The sequence below is a fragment of the Apium graveolens genome, chromosome 1 (assembly GCF_009905375.1).
Source record: "Apium graveolens cultivar Ventura chromosome 1, ASM990537v1, whole genome shotgun sequence".
Classification (NCBI taxonomy): Eukaryota; Viridiplantae; Streptophyta; class Magnoliopsida; order Apiales; family Apiaceae; genus Apium; species Apium graveolens.
In genome coordinates this window covers 147,087,774-147,113,950 of record NC_133647.1, presented here as the reverse complement: position 1 = coordinate 147,113,950, position 26,177 = coordinate 147,087,774, and the positions used below count along the sequence as shown (strand labels likewise).

Sequence of the window (26,177 nt, the reverse complement as noted above, 5' to 3'; positions counted from 1 at the left end):
TCTATATCAATTAGAAGATTATCTTGTAACTGTGTGTCTATATAAACACAGCATAGGGTTTACACTATATGTGTTATCTAATTCGAGAATATTATTCATTGTAACCCTAACAGCTCTCATGATATTTGTTCATCACTGAGAGAGGACGGTTCCATTGTAATACTATTTTATTAATAATATTATTCTGTGTTTCATACTTGTGTTCTTAATTCGATTTGATTGTAGTACACAATGTATTCAACCCCCTTCTACAGTATATGTGACCTAACAGTATAATACATATCTGATTGACATTATTCCATATATGGATAAGTTCAAAATGGCAACATCAAGATGTAAGTTATTACATCTGCTTAGGCAACTTCATTCAAATAAAAGTTGTTATTAGTAATAGATATGGACATGGATTATATCAGGTAAAATCAAACGTTATATTTATGTACAAATAATCTGTATAGAAGAGAAAAAGGCAAAGTTGAATTTAAATAAGATCAAATATCGTCAAGCTTTGGTAAATTATAGAATACTTCCTCATATACAACATTAGGCGTAATGTTTGAATAACATCCAGTATTATCTAATATCAGAATATGAAGTCCTTCTGGAGAAGTTACTCTTGAAATAACTACATACAGTTGGCCATGAGAGAACACTGATCTCGGTAAATACAATCCAACAGTATCGAGGGACCGTCCTTGGATTTTGTTAATGGTCATGGCAAAACAGAGTTACATGGGAAATTGAGTTCTTTGAATTCAAATGGCCATTTGGTGTCGGTTGGAACCATGTCAATTCTTGGTATAAGGTGTTTTGATCCAACATTGGAACCACAAAGAATCTCATATTCTACAAATTGTTTTTGCATGCAGTGACTATCATTCGTGTACCGTTACATAAACCAAGAATCTGATTCAAATTCTGCATTAACATCACGGTACAACCAACCTTGATCTGTAACTCATGCTTTGGCAAGCAAGGCATGTTAATTGAATTCAGGTTTTCTACTGGAAAGGCAGTATCAAAATCATTATCCTCCTCTCCATTGTCATCTATGGAATCCTGACTGAAATAGGTATGAGTTTTACCTGGAATTTTCTCAATCACAAAATCATTTATATCATCCACCATACTATTTGTAGGAGTAAGGATTGCTCTAGATCTAAGATAATCGTAAGAAGACATGTTCGATAGAAAATCTGGATAGGTTATGTCAAATAAAGACTGAATTGGATTATCTGTTCTACAAACAATAAACTGTTCTAGAATTTCAAAATCTACCAAACCATCATCTCTAGGATTCTCAGTAATGCTATGGACCTTGCCATCTCCAATGGCAAGCTTCCATTTAGCAAATTCAGCAATTTTCTTGTTGCGCTCATCTGAAAGTCCCGAATGAAATCTCATGTTCTAACGTAAGGTGAAGATTTACAGAAATCCCACAACTTTGATTGATTCAGTGTTGATCCAACGGTCTCTCCTCGGGAAGCTTTTTGGATAATCGGTAGTGTTTGGCGATAATCTCCACCAAATACAACAGTTAATCCACCAAATGGCCTTGATGATCTACTGGGATCAATAGGAGCCATAATATCTCTTAAAAATTTATCAACACTCTCAATACTATGCCGATGCTGCATGGGTGCTTCGTCCCAAATGATTAAACTTATGTTCTGTAATAATTCAGCAAGATCTGTACCGTGCTTTATTCCAGCTTCAGAGCATTGGTCTACAATGATAGGTATATGAAAGCGTGAGTGAGCCGTCCTACCACCATCTAGCAAAACAGCTGCAATTCCTGATGAGGCTACTGGAAAAACAATTTTACACTCAGAACGAAGGCGACATAGAAGTGTCTGCCAAATAAATGTTTTCCCACATCCGCCACTTCTATAGACAAAGAACTGTTCGCCTTTGTTAGAATTTACACTTTTGACAACAACCTCATACACTTCCTTTTGCTCTCTATTCAACTTGATATAATTCTCATCATGTTGCCTTTTCATATGCTCAGTATCGTAACTTATTTCTTCAGCAATTAAACCATTGCCACTGTTATAAAGAAAGACTTCTGGAGGATAGGGCATTGTCGGGAAATCTTTTAAGCTCTTTCCAATATCATTCAGAAGTTTTTCAATTTCTGCAAGAATAATTATAAAATAGTTTAACGTTTTTAGTCAAATTATGTATTCAAAATCTGTAATTATAGAAAATACAGATTGTTTCATATTCCGTTCATCGCAAAAAAAAAATTGGAAAATAGTAGAAAAAGATATAAGTATTGAGAATGAATACCAAATTTAAAGATAGTCATACCCGCAAGAGCAAAATTTTGAATGTCAAAATGTGATATCCCGTAAATTTTTAGGATTTAATATTATTAATATCTAGATGATTTTATATGATTGTTTCAAATTGGGAGAGAATAAAATTGTGGATATTTAATTCCTCTTTGATGAATTCGTGTCTTTAAATGATTTATGTGTTAATTGATAATTATGGTATCGATCTCTGTCATTGTTGTGAGAGTATTTAATTACTTTTACTGTTTTCAAAAATATATTTAGTTTTATCTAGATTCTACCTCGTAGCGGGTGAATTGTGAAAATATTAAAAAAAAGAATTGTATATAAATACTATTTTTTATGTGTTAAGTGAATAATATTATATGAGTTATTTGAATTTTATGATATCTACATGAATTAGTGAGTAAATTCTTAAAAATTAATTATTCCAGTTTAGCGAGTTAGTATAAGGTTTAAATTATCAGTATATGATTGAAACGTGAAACTTATCTTATTATCTCTAGAATATCCCTAGAGGCATTTTAAAAATAATAGTTAAATTTATATTGAGATTGGAGTATTTTAAAATGATTTTATGAGATTTATTTCTATTTTTGAGTATTATCTTGTAAAATTTGTATAAAATAAACCGTTCGCTCAAAAATTATTTTAAAAATATGGGTAGAAATCTAATTTCGTGTTCTACATTTTAAAAATATACTTAATATCATTTTCAGCTATTACATAACACTTTTATAATTGTTAATTTTGTTTTCAAGTATTTTAGCATAAAAAAATTGCAAAATAAAAATCAGATTTTAATTGTTAATTTACAAAATTACCCCTGGAGCTTTAAGACTCCAGCCATCTCCTTCTTCATTTCTCCATCGGGGCTTTTCTCTCGGACTCTCTGTTCCCTTCTCCCATCTCTTCAATTTTCCTGCCAAATCTCCGTTTTAAGACCAGATTTGAGCTCCTAATTGCCTTCCCGACTCTGTCTTGTGTAAGCCTGCTTGTATTCTTTGATTTCAGTGAAAACCCAATTCAGATTAGTTTTAAAATCCGAACTTTTAGTTCGGTTTTGACGAAATTGTGACGGGTCCTTGCTTAAATTCGAATATGTATTTGATTTCACTTGAGTTTTTAGTTCAAAAATGATATAATTCTATGTAAAATTTCTTGGTTATGTGGTTAATCGGTGAAGGTGTTGATGCACGCTTGAATTATTAAATTTCAGATTTTTAAAATTCTTGTTTATAGAGTTTTATTTCTCTTTCATAGAATTTGGGTTCGTTTGAGAATGAAAGTCCGATATATGTAAGTTTTTGGATTCATTGGTGATGACTTTTAACTGAATCATGATATTATTAGTGGTGTTACTAGTTTGTTGGTAGATATCGTGTTTATATTCCCGTTAAACCGTAGTTCGAGAATTGATGAAATTGGAGTAATGGTTGTTGTGATTGTTGATTAAATGGACAGTGTATATTCGAATATATCATGCCAAATTTTCGGTAGGATTTTGAAAAGATGTATAATGTTATAATGACAGATATTGAGATATTGAGATTTGATTATATGGTTTGCATGCTAAGTGTTTGATTATGAGATTAATAGAGAATATGGGTTTATTTAATTGTTGAGAATTGATTAAAGTTGTTAATAAAGTTGAAGTGCAGAAAATTCAGCATTTTCTAGGAAATTGTCCAGTTTTGGGTGACCGTTCTGAGACATTTAGATACCTAATTTTTTGATGGTTAAAAAATAATAATTATAGGTTTATGTTTGAATTATATGTCTGCAAAATTTGGTTACTATTAGACTTGTACAAGTTGAGATACAAATTATTTAGTGCAAGGTGCACAGAATTTCTGGACAGGGTTTGTTGACCATATTGACGACTCTGTTTAGGGGCTCTAAACACCTTGATTTCATCTGAAATTTTTATGGTAGCTAGGTATGTGAGTCATCTAAGTCTCCACCAAATTTCAGTTAAACTGACCTGTTTTAAAAATTACTAAAAATCGTAGAGTGGAGCTGACTTATAAGAAAATAACATATATTGCATTTGGTATAGAATTAGAGTAACATTGTTGGCTCCAAATTATTTGACTTGAACTAAATGGTTTATGCTTGGTGTGATTATAATATGATTATGTGTATACATGGACAACATGGTGCAAATTTAAGTAAATAATATATCGGATTTATTGGTGTAATTAGATTATGGGTTGAATTATAAATTGTTAATTAATTTATATTTAATGAAGAATGAAAATTTGATAAGGAATGGATTAAGGATTTAGAATTGGCAGTCATGTTTATGTATGCTTTGGGTTTTAAATAAAGTCATAAGTGCTAAATGTCTGCTAGTTGAACTACTACGTAAGCCAATGTGTTTTTGCTTTAATATTATATAGTGACTTACTTTTGTATTGCTTTTAGAATGTGGCAAGTGGTCGTAAAGTTTTTATATTAATATTATACTACTATAATTTAGTATTATGATAGCAACGATGTGTTTTATGGAAATACATGTTAGTATATGCCTATTTGAGATTGAGTTTCGTTGCTAATTATTAGAGTGTGATTTGAATATTTGTATAGTTACTAGTCTATGTGATATATGTGCAAGGTGATTTATTTAAGTGTTTACTCAAGTTGAATTGGTGATGCTAAATTATATAACTGTAAGTTCAAATATTATAAATTATTAAGTATACTTAATTGTTTAGGTGCCGCAAGTCTGGGCGAGTAATTTTTCTTAATTGTTTAGGTGCCGCAAGTCTGGGCGGGTACTTTTCTTACTTGTTTACTTTTATGTTGCTGCAAGTTGAGGCAGCTTTATTTTTGTATTGTTATAAGATTAAATTGTGGAATTGAAAAACAGGTGGATAGTCCTAATTACGAATACTTCATGCCAAAGTTTTCTAAAATTCCCCTGTATCTAAATCTATTTGACTTATTTGATTTCAGTTATTTGAAAGCATGTTATGATTATTAGCTGTAACACATATAGGATATGTCTGGGTAAGAACATTGAAATGACTTGTGGGTTGTATTTGTGGTATCGTTATTCAGGGTATTGTCCATATTACGAATAGGTCATGCCGAATTTTCCGTAGAAATATTATTATAAGTTACACATTCTCGTGTTAAATAATATTCTAAGTTGGTAGTAAGTTTTAAACTATAATGTGTGCTACTTGTTATGTGCTATATAATGTGCCATCACGAAATGGTAGAAATATGATAATCATTTCAGAAGGATACTAAAGTAGTATCTTTTTGCTTATGATAGGATCGGGCATTAAGGGCGTGAGACCAAGCAAAAGAAAAGAAAAAGGGAGAGTTGCATAGTGGTTCAGTAGTTACGGATGGTTCGAGACGAACAGAACCAGACGTTGGGGATCAAGACTGAAGTTGAATAAGATTTTGTATTTAGCGACATATCAAAGAATTAAGAATAGGAAATGGTGACGTCTTGAGAAAGCATCATGAGATATTTGTGTTATTGCGAGTGTGTATGATTGCTAAGGACCAAAGGCAAGTATCCCTATCATCACTTATTGTTCAAGTGATATTTATTTTGCATCTTATTATGCAAATATTGTTTTCCTTATTCTCAGTTCAGAATAGATAAATGTTTTACATATCGCTGAATTAAATGATTCTGTTTATGCAAGTACCCTCTGCTATTCTATGTTCAGAATAGTTAAATGTTTTACTTATCAAATTACTGGATTTATAAATATTTTGGATTTTGAGAAAGATGATTTTGTTGCGAGAATTCCTGTCCAAGTGAATGAGGGAATAAAAATTATTTAGAATGTCGATTGATTCGGCTCCTTTTTCAATAAAAAAAGTTTATAAGATTGGAATGGTTACTGGTTACTGGTTACAGCATAGGTGATCGAGATATCGGTCCAGCTGTAATATCTTTCAAGGCGAGTATATGCCTTTTATGGCACCCTATAGGTACCGTATGACTGCGGGATACGGGTAGTACCTATATTTACGGTATGGCTGCGGGATACCGGTGCTGTTTCATGACTGATCTTTAGGAACAGCATGAAATATAATTGGTTCCAATCTAAACTGTGTTTCCAAATTGTTTTGATAATCATAGAATAAATAATTTATCAACTGATTCTGTTTTGGATTAATGGTGAAATGCAGTTTTGATTCAATTTCTGATTTATCCTGATACTTACTTTGTTGTTAAATATCAAAGGTGGTATTAGTATAGATGATTGATGATGACTTCGGTATGGGATGTTTTGAGCATCAAAGTTTGTATTGATATCTAATTTGATATGACAACAAAATGAGTATTAATATCAAGAGTTCGGTTTTGAATAAAGTTTACGATTCAATCCATAATCATTGCTTTTTGTTATTATTGTTTACGATATTTCCGTAAACATTGTTTTACGAGTTTTATTCTCGTCAAGATTTAAAGTATTGCTGAAGCATTTCGCTCGAAAATATCCAAAAGAGTTTTGAATACAGTGAGAAACAATTATCCGATTATTTAATAAATTTTCTTTTTCAGCAATTATGTTTTTAAAATGATTTGCGCTATTGCAGATGTCGGTTTTATATCAAAACGACCATATATATATATTACAATGATCTTGCTGAGCATTTCTTCCGCTCATACTTGCCTGTTTTTAAATTTAACCTCCAGTGAGGATTAGCTTGCGCTGTTTAGCTGCGTAATTCAAGGAAACAAAGAAGAAGCTCTTGGAAGGTGGTTGGTCCAGGGTTTGCGAACTAGTGTAAGTTCTTTTGTATAAAGTTGTTTATATTAAATTATATTATAGTTGTGTTATTTTATAGTTGGGCCTAGTATACTTCTTTTCGAAGTTATACTAGCGGGTCAGTATTGAACTGGAATTTATTGAAAAGAGTTTTAAAATGAAGTTAAAATTATTTACGGAATTTGGAATTCTTGTTTCTACAACTGTAACCTTAAAAGATCTTGGATTAGTTTGGGGTTAGTATGCTAAATATCTTCCGCTGGCATTTGTTTATTGATTAAACATGTTAATTTGGATTGAGTTTTTATAGTGACGACCAAATCTCCCGACGCCGGATTTGGGGGCGTTACACAAAATATGGGAGTTGTAAATTCCCGTTATGACATTTTTTACGTGTTAGGAGGATGATATCGTTAGACATACATTTCTACTGAGCATTCCATAAAAACAGCGGACCAGAGATTGAGCAATATGCCAAAATGTTAACAAACATTTCACAGAGCTGTTTCGTAAGAGATGAGTGCGAATTCTCAACCATTGCTTTATGCCATTGACTGTCATTCTGAAGAAGCCCTATAGTAGCACATGCTTCCTTGAAACTTTCAAAAACATGACCTTCAACCGTTCTTAGCTCGTCAAATGAAGTACAACCTTTTCTCCGTATAAGTAACATGCAGAGATACTACAAATCACCGCATGTAGCATGTACTTATGTTAATCTTCCAACTACATCATCTCTTTGGCGAGGTCTCCATTTACACTCTCGGGGTAGCCACGTAAAATGCGTAGGAAATTCAGCATAGGTAAAATCTCGAGTGGCTGGAAATTATTTATTAGCTTCAAACCAAGCCTCAAGTTTTGTCCTTTTACTATCAGCTTGCTGAACAACTTCAGATAGTGTTGTACCTGTTCTAAAACTGACGTACTTGTTGCCAGGTAAATGAATAGGTAATCTATCAACAGATGGCCACCGAGAATGTACATCAAAACCAAATATTCTCCATGCTGCTTCAGAGGCACAAACATAACGACCATCAAGATATTCCTTTACTTCATTTAAACAGGATTGCTTCTCCGATACACTACTATCAGGCATTGATTTGTTTTTTTAGGACCATAGTAGCAGTATCATGACCTTTAAGACAATACTTGAATAGATACTTAAGGGACCGAGCACTGTTAAATACCTCGAGATTTATATGGCATTAAAAAGAACCAATAAGTCTATTAAATGGAACAACAAACCTATTATCCAAAAAAACACCTCTCTTTTTTAAACTTTGCCAGTGTTGCGTCTGTGATAAATGGGAAAACCACAATCATCAATATACGTGTTACCATTGAACCTGCAATGAATGTACCAATATTTCCTGTTAAAAAATAATCCAATTCTAAATATGACAACGATGACTACAAAATGTCAATAACAATGTTTAAAGAAAACAAAGAGATAGTATGATTATGCAGACTCGTACCAAGACCGTTATCATCAAAGGTAGTAGAACATTTGCTCCCATTCATAGCTTATTTGGTATGTAATTAGTCCTATCAATACAAACGTATAAAAAATAGAGAACAAAACCCTTGATTATGTAGATTCATACCAGTTCCGAGGTTATAGAAGATAGTAGATTGTTTCCTCACATTCAAAGCTTTAACCTACGCGCCTGTCATGATGCGAGAAATCCAGGTTATGTCATTACTGCACAACAAACATAATATCTTTGGTTAAACATTATCGGACAAAATCTTGATCAGAAGATAACAGAAAACGTGAAATAAAAAATTGATAGCAGATGATGAATGATGATGTATATAATATTCATGTATATTGCTTGTAAAAACTAAAGAAGAAGAAGATAATGATTATCAAGGAAAGTAGTAATGAATTTTGAATTTGAATTACTGAAGACATGATTTGTGGATTTGTAATTGATTGGGTATAAAAACAAATAAATTTTAAAAATATGTTTGATCTTTTTAAAATTCAAAAGTGATTTTTTAGTAGTTATAAATACCATTTAAGATATGGATACTCCATGGATCTTTGCAATTTTGTATAGGAATTAGTTGATTTAGGAATATGGGTCGACCCACTGGTCAAATGTTGAAAATATGGGTCAAAATAATTACCAAAGTGCCATTATTAGTACAAATTTTAGGGTCTCTTCACTTGTTCTCATTAAGATATAATAGATTCAGTCCCAATCTCTCAAAATCCCTAGCTCTCTCTCTCGCCTCTCTCGCCTATTTCCATCTCTCTCTCTCGGTACCACAGGTTCACCATCATTCTCGTCTGTTTTCTTCGATTCTTGGCTCGATTTGATTCTTATTCTTCTCCCTCTCCTTGATGTGTACCTGGTTGCGTGTATACTTGTATGTATATATTGATTTTAAACCACCCATTTCGGGTTGGGTTCAGAATCTTTGATTCATTTCGATTCGTACTTCCTTACTTCTCTTACACGACGATCTATACTTGTATGAATTGATCGATTTTCTAACAAACCCATTTAGGTTCGGGTTTGGATTTTCTGATTTGCTTCGATTTTTGATAAAAACGAGCGGCCGGTGTATGTGTATACGCGAATCAGTGAAGTTTCGGTTGCAAACCAGATTAACGGGCACCACCGGAACTTTGCTGCCGCCGGCGATGAGCTCCAGCGAGCCGACGGTGGAAGGTGATGTTAAAAACTGAGTCCTAAAATTAAGTAAATAATTTTTTATTCATTGTATGCGAGTATTAAGAATTTTCGGTTCGTGTTATTAAACAATTAGTCTCGTTTTATTGAGAAATTTTTTATTAGTAAATTAATTGGCAATTTTGGATATGGATTTGATGATGTTGGATATATTTGAGATGTCATGTCTAATATGTTTCATGTTTAGTTTTCAAATCTTAACTAACAGGAAATATCAGTTCTTACTGAAATCAGGACATACTGGAAGTCAGGACTTAAGGATATCAGGACTTAGATTATCAGAAGATAATATCAGAAGATGGATATCAGAACTTAAGTACTGGAGGACTAACATTTAAGGAAGAAAGCTGATTTACAGGAAAGAAGATCGAAACTAATACAGAATAAGATATGCATGGAAAGAGTTCTTGTACTAGAAGAATTATATAAGATATCTGGTTGATATATTTTAGGAGACAGAATTATATTCCATATCAACTAGAAGTTATCTTATAACTGTGTGTCTATATAAACATAGATATAGGTTTACTCTATAAGAGTTACGATCATTGAAAAGATCATATATTGTAACCTAGCAGCTCTCGTGATATTTGTTCATCACTGGGAGAGAACAGTTCCATTGTAACAGAGTTTGTTGTATCGAATACATCTGTTTTCTATTACTTGTGCTTTAAATCGATTTGATTGTATTCTACAGTGTATTCAACCCTCTTCTACAGTGTTGTGTGACCTAACAAGTGGTATCAGAGCTTATCTGTTAATACGCATACAGTAAAGATCCAAAATAATCATGTCTGAAGAAGAAGAAAATCCAACCAAGCCCGCTAAAACTGAAGAAACTCCAAAGACTCAAACCCATAGTCGATATGAGACTATAAGGGTTCCCATGCTGAGACCGTCTAAGTATCCCATATGGAAAGTGAAGATGGCTATGTTTCTGGAAACTAAAGATCCAGAATACCTTGACAGAATTTATGAAGGACCGCATAAGCCAATTAAGCTCTCTGTTGTCGTTGCAGATCAGCTAGCAAAGACCATACCAAAGGAGAAAAGTGAATACACAGCTGAAGATATCTCATCTATTTCCAAGGATGCAAAGGTAAGGCATTTGCTGCATAGTGCCATTGATAATGTCATGTCAAATAGGGTAATTCAATGCAAGACTGCAAAGGAGATATGGGATGCTTTGGAGACAAGGTATCAGGGAACTGATGTAAACAAGAAAAATAGGAGGACTATACTCACTCAAGAGTATGAGCACTTTGACTCAAAAAGTGATGAGTCATTAACTGACTTATATGACAGGTTTGTCAAACTCTTGAATGATCTGTCACTGGTGGACAAGGAATATGACATTGAAGATTCAAATCTAAAATTCCTTTTAGCTGTTCCTGAAAGTTGGGATTTGAAAGCTATTATTATAAGAGATAACTATGCTCTTGATGAAACTACTCTTGATGAAATTTATGGAATGCTCAAGACTTATGAACTTGAGATGGATCAAAGAAGCAAGAGACATGGGAGAAAGTCAAGAACAGTTGCTCTTAATGCTGAGGAGGAATCCCCCAAAGTGGCTGTCTCAAAGAAAGGAAAAGGAAAGGCTCTCATTATAAAGTCTGATTCAGAATCATCAAGTTCTGATGATGATGATTCAGAAACTGAAGGTCTACCTGAAGTAGATGCTGATGAAGAGATGACGAAGCTGTGTGCTCTTATGGTGAAGGGTATCACAAAGATAGCCTACAGGAAATTCAGAAGGGAAAAGAAGTTTTCCAGGAAATGAAGAAGTTCTGATAGGAAGGGTTTCAGAAAATCTGAAGGCAAAGGAGGAAAGTCTGACATAGGAGATTACTCAAATGTCAAATGCTACAACTGTGGTGAGAAAGGCCACATATCTCCTGACTGCAAGAAAGGAAAGAGTGACAAAGGCAAGGCACTTGTCATAAAGAAGAAAAGCTGGACAGATACCTCAGATTCTGAAGATGAGGAGAACTATGCCTTGATGGCAAATGCTGATAGCAGTTCTGATGCTGCTGAGTTAAAGGTACCTCAAACAACATATGCCTTTCATACTGATGATATTACTGAGTTGAGATTATATCTTAAAATCATGTTTATTAGCTATAGAGATCAAACTTTAATATGTGAAAGATTAACTTCTGAAAATCTTGCTTTTAAAAAGAGGAATGATTATTTAGAAAAAGAGTTAGTTATATTCCATCAAATTCAGAAGGATAGAGATGATGCTTTCTATGTGAGAGATGAAGTGCTAAAAATGAATAAATCTCTAAAAACTGAGTTAGAAAAGGAGAGAGAGATTATCAGGACTTGGACTAACTCTGGCAGAACAACTCAAAATATACTAAGTAGTGAGAATTGGAAAGAGGGCTTAGGTTATGAAGATGAGAAAAGTGAAAAAGGAACTGAACAAGTTAAGCCAAATATTGTTAAAAGAACTACTAAGACAAAGGTAAATCCTGTTAAATTTATAACTGAAACTGTAAAGTCTGATTATGAAAAGATGAAAGATGTTGAGACAGAAGTGATATCAGAGTCAACTTCTGACAAATTAGAACAGGATAAACCAACTGAAGTTAACATAGGCTTAATGACACAGAAGCAGCTTAAACATAAGCTGAAAGAGATTACCAGTGTAAACAAGGTAAAGGAAGCTAGGAAAAATAGGAATGGAAAGGAAAGTGTGAATACAAGCAACAATTATATGCATGTTCCTAATGCTCCTAGAAAGAAATGCTATAACTGTGGAAATTCTAACCATCTGGCTTATTTTTGCAGGAAGAATAAGAATATAAACTCCTTACCTTCTAAGTCAGGAGTTAAGAGTCAGTTTGTTAGGTTTAAGCCACAAAATCCTTGTTTTTATTGTGGTAGTGTATGGCATTCCATTTATACTTGTAAGGAATATCATAGTTTGTACTATGATTATTTTCAGATAAAACCTTCTTTGAAGAAAGTTACTTTAATTCCTTCTAGTGTAAAGTATGATGCAAAGTCTGATAATGTTAATACTGATAAGAAAATTGTTAGCATAAACTCTGATGTTAAATCCTCTGCAAATGTTAACAAACTTAAAAAGGCCAAAGGATCCAAGCAAGTCCGGGTCCTTAAAACTAACCTTTAGTGGTCTTTATGATTACAGGGCAACAGGAAGAACATCCTAGTTCTGGACAGTGGATGTTCAGGACATATGACTGGAAATAAAGCCCTGCTATCATACTTTGTGGAGAAAGCTGGCCCAGGAGTTTCTTATGGAGATGGCAACATTGGGAAAACTCTGGGATATGGCAAGATCAATCTTGGGAATGTCATCATTGAATCAGTAGCTCTAGTCTCAGGACTTAAACACAATCTGTTGAGTATAAGTCAAATTTATGACAGAGGTTATCATGTGGATTTCTTTGAAGAACACTGTGAAGTTATAAGTAATTCAACAAGCAAAGTGGTTCTGAAAGGATATAGGCATGGTAACATTTATGAAGCCAGACTTTCAACAAGTAGTGATGGTTCTGCAATCTGTTTGTTGAGTAGAGCATCAATTGAAGAAATCTGGAATTGGCTCAAGAAACTCTCTCATTTAAATTTCAACAATATAAATGACATTGTAAAGAAAGATCTTGTGAGAGGACTGCCAAAAACAGTATTTGCTCCTGATGGCCTTTGTGATTTATGTCAGAAGGCAAAACAAAGAAAATCTTCTTTCAAGAGCAAAACTGAGTCATCAATTCTTAAGCCTTATCACCTACTGCATGTTGATCTATTTGGTCCAGTCAATGTCATGTCTATTGCAAAGAAGAAACATGTTATGGTTATAGTGGATGAGTTCACAAGGTACATATGGGTGTACTTCTTGCACAACAAGACTGAAAATGCATCTACCCTAACTGATCATGTCAGACAGCTGGATAAATTGATCAAAGATTCTGTTAAAATCATAAGAAGTGATAATGGCACTGAGTTCAAGAATTCAATCATGGAAGAGTTCTGCAAAGATCATGGAATCAAACAGGAATTTTCTGCACCTGGAACTCCACAGAAAAATGGAGTTGTAGAAAGAAAGAACAGGACTATCATTGAAGTTGCACGAACAATGCTTGATGAAGCAAAGCTACCAACCTATTTTTGGGATGAAGCTGTGCAAACTGCTTGTTTTACACAAAATGCAACACTCATAAATAAGCATGGAAAACACCATATGAAATGGTAAAGAAGAAGAAGCCAAATATGAAATACTTTCATGTATTTGGTTGCAAGTGTTTTGTTTTTAAGACTGATACTGAGCAGCTGTCAAAATTTGATCTAAAAGCTGATGAAGGAATTTTTGTTGGTTATCCACTTTCCACAAAAGCCTTTAGAGTCTACAATTTTAGAACAAGAGTTGTCATGGAATATATCAATGTCTCCTTTGATGATAAGAAGATTACTGGACTTGAAGATTTTGATGATCATGATCAGCTGAGATTTGAGAATGATGATTTAAATTCTAATTCTGAAAATTCTGATCCTTTAAGTTCTGATGGATTAAGTTTCGATGTCATTGAAACTGTGGTAACAACTCCAAAGGAAAATGCACTTGTCCAGGGGGAGCAAGCTGAAGATCCTACCACATCTCAAGACTCTCGAGAAGCATCAGAACCTGTCATTGGCTCTTCAAGTTTTGATTCATCTAGTTCTGATGAGCCAAAGTCTGATAATTCTGGAAGCTCTGATTCTTCAATTTCTGAAAAATCAAATTCATATTTTGAAGTCTCAGAGAGCATAACTACAGGGGGAACATCAGAAAATGCTGATGGAGATAACATGGATAATGGAGGATGATCCAGTTCTAGAGATCAACTTCCATCTGTAAGGAAGTGGACTAAAGCACATACACCTGATTTAATCATTGGAGATCCTGAAGCAGGTGTTAGAACTAGAACTGCAACTTCAAATGAATGTCTCTATCATTCTTTTCTATCTCAGACTGAACCAAAGAAAGTGGAAGAAGCTCTTCAAGATGCTGATTGGGTGCAAGCAATGCAGGAAGAGTTAAATGAATTTGAAAGAAATAAAGTCTGGACCTTAGTGCCAAGACCAAAGAACAGATCAGTTGTTGGTACAAAATGGGTGTTCAAAAACAAAACTGACAGTGATGGCATAACTACAAGGAATAAAGCAAGACTGGTTGCTAAAGGTTACTCTCAGCAGGAGGGTATTGATTATGATGAAACATTTGCACCAGTTGCTAGATTAGAAGCCATAAGGATCTTTTTGGCTTATGCTGCTCACAAGAATTTTAAAGTCTTTCAAATGGATGTGAAAAGTGCTTTTCTCAATGGAGAATTGGAAGAAGAGGTATATGTTGAACAACCTCCAGGCTTCGTAGATCCTAAATTTCCCAATCATGTCTACAGGCTTGACAAAGCACTTTATGGCCTTAAGCAAACTCCAAGAGTATGGTATGAGACTTTAGCTCAATTCCTTCTGGAAAGTGGATTTCACAGAGGCACAATTGACAAGACTTTATTCTACCTCAACCATGGAAAGGACTTACTTTTGGTACAAATATATGTTGATGATATCATATTTGGTTCTACTAATTCCAAACTGTGTGAGAAGTTTGCAAAGCTAATGCAGTCAAGATATCAAATGAGTATGATGGGAAAACTCAGCTATTTTCTGGGCCTTCAAGTCAAGCAAAATGAAGAAGGCACTTTTATCTATCAATCCAAGTATACCAGAAATTTACTAAAGAAATTTGGAATGCAAGATTTTTCAACTACATCCACTCCCATGGCCACTGCAACCAAGTTAGATAAGGATACTGGTAAATCATTAGATATTACTAACTAAAGAGGTATGATTGGCTCATTACTCTATCTAACTGCAAGTAGACCTGATATCATGTATGCTACCTGTCTTTGTACAAGATTTCAGGCTGATCCAAGAGAACCTCACTTATTAGTTGTGAAAAGAATTTTCAAGTACCTTAAGGGTACAGCTGATCTAGAATTGTTGTATCCTAGGGAATCAGATTTTAAGCTAACTGGTTACTCAGATGCAGATTTTGCAGGATGCAAAATAGACAGGAAAAGAACTAATGGAAGCTTCCAATTTCTTGGAGGCATATTGGTTTCTTGGTTTAGCAAGAAATAAAAGTCTATTTCCACATCAACTGCAGAAGCAGAATATATTGCTGCATGAAGCTGTTGTGTACGTTACTGGATTATGGGTTAGAATTTTCTAAAATCCCTATTTACTGTGATAATCAAAGTGCTATTGCTATGATAGGTAATTCAGTTCAACACTCAATGACAAAGTACATCAGCATTAGCATAAGGGAACATGTGGATGAAGGTACAGTGGAATTGCATTTTGTTCCAAAAGATCAACAGCTAGCTGATATCTTCACAAAACCACTATGTGAAGCTACTTTTATAAGATTGGTCAATGAACTTGGAATGGTTTCAGGTTCTTTCTCTAAATCTGCTTAGTTTTTGTTCTCATGCATCAGACTTTATGATCAGTGTTTACAGACTATATTATATGTAATATGTGCTTAATTTGGAAATTCTTTAAATGCTGATTATCTGATGTGGATTTATATACTCTGATAAGTGTTTTGAATGTTCTGTGACTATTCAATCCAATGAGGATAACTATGCTAGATGCTGACCTAGTAGTCTTTAACATACTAGAAATCCCATGTTTGAATTAGTTGTTTATGTGGAGACTCTTAACACAAGCAGATTCTGATATTGAGCCTAGTCAATTTTACTTTGTGTCTCTTATTACTAAGTCACAAACTAGATTCTTGTTTCTTATCTGTCAAATTCTGATGTCAGTAAATCTTAAGAATGAACTAAGTGCTGATAAGCCTCACTTATAAAAAGAAAAGAAAAGAATAAAAGTCAGGTACTCCTTTGAGATCTAGAGTAAAAATGTGGAAGTGAAGACCCAAGTGCATTGCTGGTATTAAGTAATATGCATTAGAAAAGCAAAAAAAAAAATCTTGGTGACTTTTCACACTCTATGATTACTGGAAAAATACTCTGATGACAGGATAAATTCTGATAAGCAGTCGTGACTCACTTATACTGAGAAGCCACTGTAAAAAGGAATTTCAAAAGATGCATAAAATGAGCACAAATAGTTGATGTGGACTCTTGCATAAATTTGTTCTATAGTAGACGTCATGAATGATGACAGATTTTAAGCATTTTTCTTAATTATGCCTTATTTCTAAGATGTACTTAAGTTGATTAGACTTTAATCCTTATCTAATATTTTGCTGAATGCACACACTTTCACTCCATATGAATGATGAAAATTACTGTGGTGATTAAGTTGTTTTTGACAAACAGTTTAGTGTCATTTGCACAAATTCTGAGGACAAGTTCTGATGGATGTTCTGATGATTAAACTCTGAAGAAAACAAGTAAGTATTTGAATGAAGAATCACATAAAAAGATATTCACTATTTGAGTACAGAAGCCATGTTCTGATGACTGTTAAAATATGATATGAGTTAAGTTCTGATATTAAATCCTGATGGAATTTTTTATGCTTATGTGGCATTTTTCTTTACTTGACTTATTTGTGGTAAAATCTGAAACAGTCATATTTAAATCAGAATAAATTTGGGTAAGTTAAAAACAGTCATAATCATTATAGGTTAGGGGCTAACGTGTATGTCTTGAAAAACTGCATGTGCACAGTAATTGTTAATTATTTCTCGTTCCCATTAACTCTTGCTTTAGATATTTTACTGACTGTTATTATTACACATCAGTCTAGGGAGTCGAGGGATCATTATTTTTACTTGTTATTGTTAAAAACTCCTCGCATCCCTTGGTATTCCATTGCCTATTTAAATGACTGATCATTCATCAGTAAAATCACATCTTTTCATTTCTCTCAAACAATGGCACATTTTAGTTGGTTTCACTGCTATGGCACAGAAACTGTGACCATTTTTCGAAATGGAATTCCGACTCTATATCCTATCAACAGCATTCCATTCGATATCTAGAATCAACTTCCGGGCAATATTAAAAATTATCTACTGTCTTTTCAAAGAGAAGTTCATCTTCGTATTCTTAAACAGCAGGAGCAAATCATTCGTCTTGCTGTTCTCTTTGTTGAAAATAGGAAGAAGAATTAATTGTCATCCATTCGTTTCTCTTCACCGTCAGCTTTGTAAGTCTTCTTAGACTAGGACTAAGGCTGTTGATGTTAAGAATCTTAGAATAGAACTATCTTGTAATTTTTGCATGTAATTGATAAATTTCAGGAAATGTACTCATCTGATATATTAATGAAATTTCCTTTAATTGCAAGATTTGTTCTTTGTTTCTCAAATTATATGACTGTGCATGTTTTAATTGCAATTTGTTAATCTTTACTTCATTATTTTTAACTTTATCATGTGATGAATGTTTTGATTTAATTGTGGTCAATAATAAATTTTGATGATTTGAGGAAACAATTGAAGCACGAGTTCATGCATTTGAACCTGTGATAGTTGAAGCTGAGAATGTTACTTCTCAGAAAGAAACAGTAGCTCAAAGTTCTAATACTTTGAAAAGGAAATTTGTAAATTATGATGCTGCTGAAGCAACTCCTTCATTGGCAAGGAGATTGAAAAAAAATGAAGGCAATGAGGTATTTGGCTAAGGCTATATTAGAAGATACTGAAGAAGCTGAGGAAGGGGATCAGGAATCTCTGATCTCACAAGAACCAATTATTATTGCAGCCCTTCCAGCTCAAGCCAAACACACTGCTAATGACACAGTTCTAACCCCTCATGTCTCTCCTATTAAAGCTACAGATGATGCTAAAGAACAAACTGATATTTCTGAAATAGATATTCATAATTTGAATATACCTGAAGTTCTTTATCTGGAAGCTCCATCTACATCAAAGACACCAGCTCTGGAGATAAATTCTGCTGATCAGAATTTAGATGATGTAATTCCTGAATCTCCAGTTGCTTCACACACTGTTGAGCTCTCAGAACAGAATGAGTCTTCCTCAAGTTCTGATGACAGTGTTTCTGCTGAGACTCCAGTACCTATTATGGGCAAGGAAGAATTGGTGAAGAAATATGTTGAAAAGGAAGCACCTATTCCTTGGGAGGAAACTCAAAGAGGTGTTGAGTGGACCGAGAAGTGGAATGAATCAGATTTTATTCCATGTTCTAAAATTTTGACAGTGCATATTGCAAAAGCTGATGAGTTGCTCACAAATGCTGATTTCAAGACACAACTCAAGATCACAGCTCTGTCTACAAAACATCTTCAAGGTCTACATACTGCTACTAATGAAAAGGTTGATACACTCAGAGAACAAGCTGATAAGCTCGATCAGGTGCTCAAGCTTGACAAACAGAGGTATATCAGACCTATTTCTGAAAAAGTTGCAGCCATTGAGAAAACTCAAGAGAAGTAACATGCCCAAATTGCTGAGGTTCTGGTTAATCAAGCTTCTCAGAAAGCTCAGTTGGATGAAATCCAATCTTCAGTTGAACTTCTTCTTTCTCTCTTACTTCTTGATGATGCCAAAAAGGGGGAGAAGGTAGTTAAGTCCAAATGCTCACCTACTCAAGAACTGAAGAAAAAGGATGATAAAGGTGATGACCAGGGAAACTCTAAAAAGAGCAGAGGTCAAAGAAAAGTTCAAGGAAAATCTTTTATTCAGAACAAGTCAAATTCTGATGTTATGAATGATCAAAGACTGAACTCAAGTGGTGATAAGCAAAGTCTGGTGTCAAGTTCTGATATTCTGATTCAGTCAGGTTCTGAAGACTCTCAGAAGTTCTTGCAAACTCTGAAGTTAAAGGGGAAATAGACTATTGTTTATTACAGAGATCCTAAAATCCAGACACTTGATGAGGAGATAGCAAAAAGATTATTTCTGAAACACAATCCAGGAATGGATTTAGAAACTCTCAAGGAGGAAGAAGCTAGATTTGCTGCTGAGAAGACAAATCCTAAGTCTAAAGCTTCTGATGCAAAGAAACCTCCAAGTCGAAAGGAAAAGGGCATTGTGATCAAGGAAAAATCAAATTCTGAAACTTCAAAGTTTAGAACTAGATCACAGACTGAGAGTAATCCCAAAGACAAAGGGAAAGGAAAAATTGATGAACCAACCAAGTCACTGGACTTGAAAACTTCTCAGGATCTGATGAAACCAGTGTGTAAAATGGTTCAAGTATCTGATAATAATCTTGTTGAAGATGAAACTATTCAAATTCTGAAAAGAAGAAAGATAAGTGAAGATTCTAAAACAACCTCTGACATTGATCAAGTTGTTGTTCAGAATAAAGGACAGGAAGGTACAGAAGAAACAACAAATTCCGATCAAGCTATCAAGACATCAACTGCTGACAATGCTAAAGTTGATTTGAATAAATTGACAATTGCTGATAAGAAGAAGCTGTTATGGAAGAAATCTACTCCAGTTGAACCAAAATCCAATCTCATGATTAATCAACTTGCTACATTTGGGTTGAAAGCCAAGCAACCTAGAGATAGAGCTGGATTAGGTTCTGACGAAGAGAAGATTCAAAGAGGAGTAGAGGTTACTCTAGGAGATCCTTTCATATTGACAGACAAACCATATGAACAAATCAAACAAAGGCACCTTGACAAGGTGTTGTCTACTCAATTTGTGATAGATGTTCATGATAAGGAGAATCTGAAAGAGAAATTAATCTTAATTCTCATTGATGGAAGGACTTATAGATTAGCTGATTCTGATGTATTAAAGAAGTCTATCAGAGAACTTCAACATATTCATCATCTTTTGGAAGTAAAATCTGATGTTACAAGAAGATGGTTAGAATATATTTTGAAGGCTATAAGAGATCTATTCAGAATCTCTGGTACAATGACTTCTCATTACACTCCAATGATTACTGAAGGTGATGGTAGAGAAATTCCTATGCTGAAGAATTCTACTAAGGTGGAAGTTATTCTGAAAGGAAGATGTTTATGTTATAATGAAAACTCTTCACATCCTAAGGTTATCAGACTTGGTGATGGACTTGAAAGAACATCCATTCAAGCTCTCAGAATAACCGTTTATCAAATTGGTGACAGTAAAGAAGAAGAACTGATGCAGGTCAAAGCACAGTTAGCTGGAGTCCTGAAGAAAGCTGAAGATAATCTGATAAATGATTTTGTTAAGAATCATTATGGATTCAGATTGATTCAGTGATGTTGGTAAAGTTGGATATTTTGTAAGTTGTAATTTATAGTCTTATTAAACTCTTATTGCATTTGAACTTAAGTGATTTTGACATCATCAAATCTATTAACTTGTATATTCTTGCATAATTTACAAGTTGGGGGAGATTGTTGGATATATTTGAGATGTCATGTCTAACATGTTTCATGTTTAGTTTTCAGATTTTAACTAACATGAAATATCAGTTCTTACTGAAATCAGGACTTACTGGAAGTCAGGACTTAAGGATATCGGGACTTAGATTATCAGAAGATAATATCAGAAGATGGATATCAAAATTTAAGTACTGGAGGACTAACAGTTAAGGAAGGAAGCTGATTTACAGAAAAGAAGATCGAAACTAATACGGAATAAGATATGCATGGAAAGAGTTCGAGGACGAGAAGAATTATATAAGATATCTGGTTGATATATTTTAGGAGACAGAATTATATCCAATATCAACTAGAAGTTATCTTGTAACTGTGTGTCTATATAAACACAGACATAGGTTTACTCTATAAGAGTTACGATCATCGAGAAGATTATATATTGTAACCTAGCAGCTCTCGTGATATTTGTTCATCACTGAGAAAGAACAGTTCCATTGTAACAGAGTTTGTTATATCAAATACATTTGTTTTCTGTTACTTGTGCTTTAAATCGATTTGATTGTATTCTACACTGTATTCAACCCCCTTCTACAGTTTTGTGTGACCTAAGAGATGATGTATGTGATGTTGTGTAATTTTTTTTAGAATTCTTAATGATTAAATTGTGGAATTTTGGTTCGGTTTAATATCAATTAAAATGATTAAAGCCCGGATATGTTACGACCGAGTATTTAGTTATGAAAATAAGTGACGGGGAGAAATAATGTGATAATTATTATGTTGGTGTGTGACTGCAAGATTGTTGATCGATTAAATTGAATTGATTGTTGTTTTGTCGACTTGAGATCGACTGGTAGCTAATAAAATAGAGGAAGTGTTGCCCAATTGTTTTTATAAAAAATGATGTAAAATAATGATTTTAATTTTAGAAATAATGTGATAATTATTAAAAAATGATGTAAAAAATGATGTAAAATAATGATTTCACTTCTGGGTCAATATTCCATTGTTCTCGAAAATGGTTTATTTACTCAAATCGACTTGACTTAGTTGGTATTAAATTATATTTAGATAATTTTTATTTGATTTAATTGATCGGTTAAAAGAGTTAATCGATTAATTTTTTCGACTAGGGATTTATTTAAATATTAATTGACTCTAATTAAATTAAGTTATATTCAAATATTATTTTATATACTTAACTTAGTTTTATCAAGATAAATGTTTTCTTAAATTATTTTTGAATTGTGTTCACATAAGACTGACGTGCCTATATGTTATTTAGTAAGCGTTACTTCTATAAGTGTTTGAATTGGTATGTGTACGCGAAGTATATATATAATACTCATACAGGTATTTTACGTAAAGAGAATGGGTAGAATAGCGTTAGACGTTCAAGGTGAACGGTGATTGATTAAGAGGATACTGAAATAGTGTCTTTATACGTGTAGATTCGGAAAGTGAGAACACTCGATTTAGGAAAGGAAAGTCCACACTAGGTGACGTGAAAGTAGATTTTGTGGTCAAGAAAGGAAGCGAATAAAGCAAGTAACATTTCAATCCTTACCTCCTATGTTGTGATTCTATGTTGTGATTGAATACCTACTGTCACCTTTTAATTAGCCTTGTATGTTGACATAGCCTGTTCCTTTTCTTTTTGAATATTATACCTTATTTCAAATGCAAATGCCTTCAAGTTCATAATACCTTTGATTCTCTGAATGATGATTCTTTTGGTATACCTTATCCTTACAATATAACATAGTTTATTGGAATCGAAATTAAGAATTATTTCATACTTGGAAGAGTCTCAATGATTTCAAAAGGGACGGTAAAGATTTTAAAATAAAAATTATTTCATAAATGAAGGTTTTCAATCCAAATCATTTTTATGAATTTCCATTGATTGGAAGTGTAAGTGGTCGAGTGACGCAGGTCCATTATAAAGACCAGTGAGGGCTGGCATATTATGAAGACCAGTGAGGGATGGCATTTGAAGGGCTGAATACATGGCCTTATGGGTACCCTATTCACGTCCAGAAGGGTTGTAAAGTCCGGTATGGGGATTGTACATGGCTGATCACCCGTGCAGTCCAGAGCGTCATGCAATCCAATTGAGTAAACAAATGTTTTATATAAAGCAGTGTTCAGATGATTGAGGCATTTTCTTGAAAATGAAATTATTTCATGAATGAAAGAAAAGTGTTGATGAAAAGAAATGTTTCAAAAAGTATTTCTTTGATAAAGGAAAGTTTTATGAAAGTTTTAAGAAAGGAAATGTTTTTATAGAATAATGGTCGTAGAATGACTGTCTTGGAATGAACCTGATCTTGAAACCTCTTTTAAGATCCTTGTAACCTTGTCCCTTATCTTATTCTGTTAAATAGTTTTGCCTTTTTGTTCAACTTAGATACTTGTTGAGCTTTTGTAGCTCACTTTGTTATTTATCTAACCCTGACAGTTAAGCATGAGGAAGATGGCCAGGCTTAGGCATGACTGTTAAGATTATCTATAGTGGTCCAACCCTTACTGTTAGAATCGTTATACCAACTCAGGTAGGGGACACGCATGAATAATAGTTGGGAGTAAGCTATGTTGAATTAGATCTTTATTATCAGTACCTTTGGGTTTGGTTTGTATAATTCCTAGTCGGAGTTATAACTATGATGTTCAATAAGGGTTTGTAATAATTTTATATTATTTGTTAGTAATTGTAACTAGTTTCATACCATAACCTGTTTAAGATCCTTGTGGTGTAAAGGGGTTGAATAATTATTTTGTGATAATGTTATTAATTGTGAGAAGTGACTCCCCAATCTAGACCCCGGATTGGGAGGGTGTCACAGGTTGGTATCAGAGTTACAGGTTTTGGTCCCTGAAATAAGTTAGGATAGGATGATGTTAGGGAGACCACCTAAGTTAAGTGCACGTTTTCAACTCATATAGAGTATAGTTGAGATTATCGGATATAGTTTTAACTAGGTAAGTCTACAAGTTTAGGGTTGCGTGATTGAGTAACCTCGAAAACATTTGGATGAGGATCTTCCGACTAGTTACATGGTGACTGAGGCTTATAAGTTCTTTGACCGCAAAAGATGGATATCGATTGAATCGATGAAAGGTTTTAGACCTCCAGTGATCTGATGAAGTTTATTGTGGGGTTAAGAAAGTTGGTGAAATTTGTGGCATGTAATTATCTTATCTTGGTATTTGCAAGATGAGAGAGACTTGGATGGATGCCAAGTCATCAGGATGACATTAGTTGTTTTTGATTTTTTATAGTTATGGTAGTAGTTGGTTTGCAGCGGGTGGCACTTAAGGGGATGTTTCTCAAAATCCTTTCCCTTGTTTGACCATGTAGCCATGTTATCGTTTTTCTTTATCTTTCATTTCAAACTTTGTTTTGAAACCTTGACTATCGTTCAATTCTTCTACTTATTTCTTTCTCAAAACATTATTGCACCTTACTGTTCACTTCATACATATTTACATATCATTTTAAATAATACCTATGCTTAATACTTATGCTTTACAATAATCCCCTGAACTCTTACCCTACGATCACAATGATATGATGAGCAACTTATGTAGAAATAGGGCTGCATGTGCTAAACATTATAGATATTGGATTCTAAAAATTTGAATAAGGGAATAAGCTATGCTTAGCAGTTACTAATGAGGAAGAAGAAAGTCTATAAGATATTATTTTATGATGTATTTCCATGCTAGCATATTGCTTAATAAGTTGCTTGTCAATTTATCAGAAAAAGATGTCAGCTACACCAACCAACCCAAATGAGGGTAACCAGACTCATGGTCAGGATCAAGAAAATGAGGGTAACCAGACTCATGTTTAGGATCAAGATAATCCTACCATGACTCAGATTCTCCACCTTCTTCATCTATAAACCGCTGTTTTACACCAGCAGCCCCAAACTCCTCGAGTCGGAAGCTTTAAAGCTTTCCAATCCCTCCACCCACTAGAATTTATGGGAACAACAGATCCAATAAAAGAGATAGAAAATTCCTTTACTTTGACAGAGGTTGGTGAAAATAAAAAGACTAAATATGCAAGTTTCTATCTGAAAGATGAGGCAAATTTCTGGTGGGAATCCACCAAGACTTTAGAAGGAGATGGTGTAATTATGTGGCAACGATTAACTGAACTATTTTTAGAAAAGTATCTACCTCAATATTTACAAGATCAGTTGGAAGTCACATTCTTAGAATTGAAGCAAGAAGGTATGACTGTAGCGATATACGAGGCCAAATTTTCAGAACTGGCAAGGTCTGTACTAGAATATGTGGATACAGAACGTAAGAAGGCAAAACGGTTTCAACAAGGACTTAAAGCATGCATACGTAGACATGTGGCAGTTTTCGAACTCCAAACATATGCTGCAGTAGTTCAGAAGGCTATAATTATAGAAGGTGACAGTGAAGTGTCAAAAAGGGAGAATCATAACAAGAAAAGAAAATTTTAGGGTTCTGAAGAATGTTATGGGCAAGGAAGTGCAAATTCTAAGGGAAATTTCAGGAAGGGTTCTGACAACCCGACAAATAAGGGATTCCAAGGATTTCAACCCGGAAATATTGGACAGGGTAATCATTTCTCCACTCAGAATCAGCAACCAAAAGGCAATAGACTTCCGGTCCCAGAATGTAAAACATGTGGAAAGAAGCATTCTGGAATCTGTAACAAGCCTAACATCACGTGTTTTAAGTGTAACAAGAAGGGCCATTATTCTACAGAATGTACCAGTTCTTCAGGCAAGAAAGGTGTGACATGTTTTAAGTGTGGTAAGTTGGGACATATGGCTAGAGATTGCAAGGAACTCGTTCAACAAGAAAATGTTCTCAGGATAACTGGACCACCACCATAAGCACCTCAAGTGCAACCAAGGGCTCGAACTTTAAACATGACGATGAAAGATGATGTTCAGGACTCAAATATGATTTCAGGTACGCTTATTGTAAATTCTTTAGATGTAAAAGTATTAATGGATTTAGGAGCTACCAAGTCTTTTATATCCAAGAACTTTGTTGATAAATTGAATTGTGCTACTTAACCTTTAGAACACAAATTGGTT

At 33.9% G+C, this 26,177-nt stretch overlaps 2 protein-coding genes across 2 annotated transcripts; one reads left to right on the top strand and one right to left on the bottom strand.

Moving 5' to 3' along the window:
- Positions 1-1,400: 1,400 nt before the first annotated feature.
- LOC141708047 (uncharacterized) lies at positions 1,401-2,084 on the bottom strand. The gene has a single exon (XM_074511520.1). The coding sequence runs from the start codon at positions 2,082-2,084 to the stop codon at positions 1,401-1,403; it is 684 nt and encodes a 227-aa protein (XP_074367621.1).
- A 22,992-nt stretch (positions 2,085-25,076) lies between these two features.
- On the top strand, positions 25,077-25,571 carry LOC141708038 (uncharacterized). The gene has a single exon (XM_074511516.1). It carries the CDS (start codon positions 25,077-25,079, stop codon positions 25,569-25,571), a length of 495 nt encoding a protein of 164 aa, XP_074367617.1.
- The last annotated feature ends 606 nt before the right edge of the window (positions 25,572-26,177 follow it).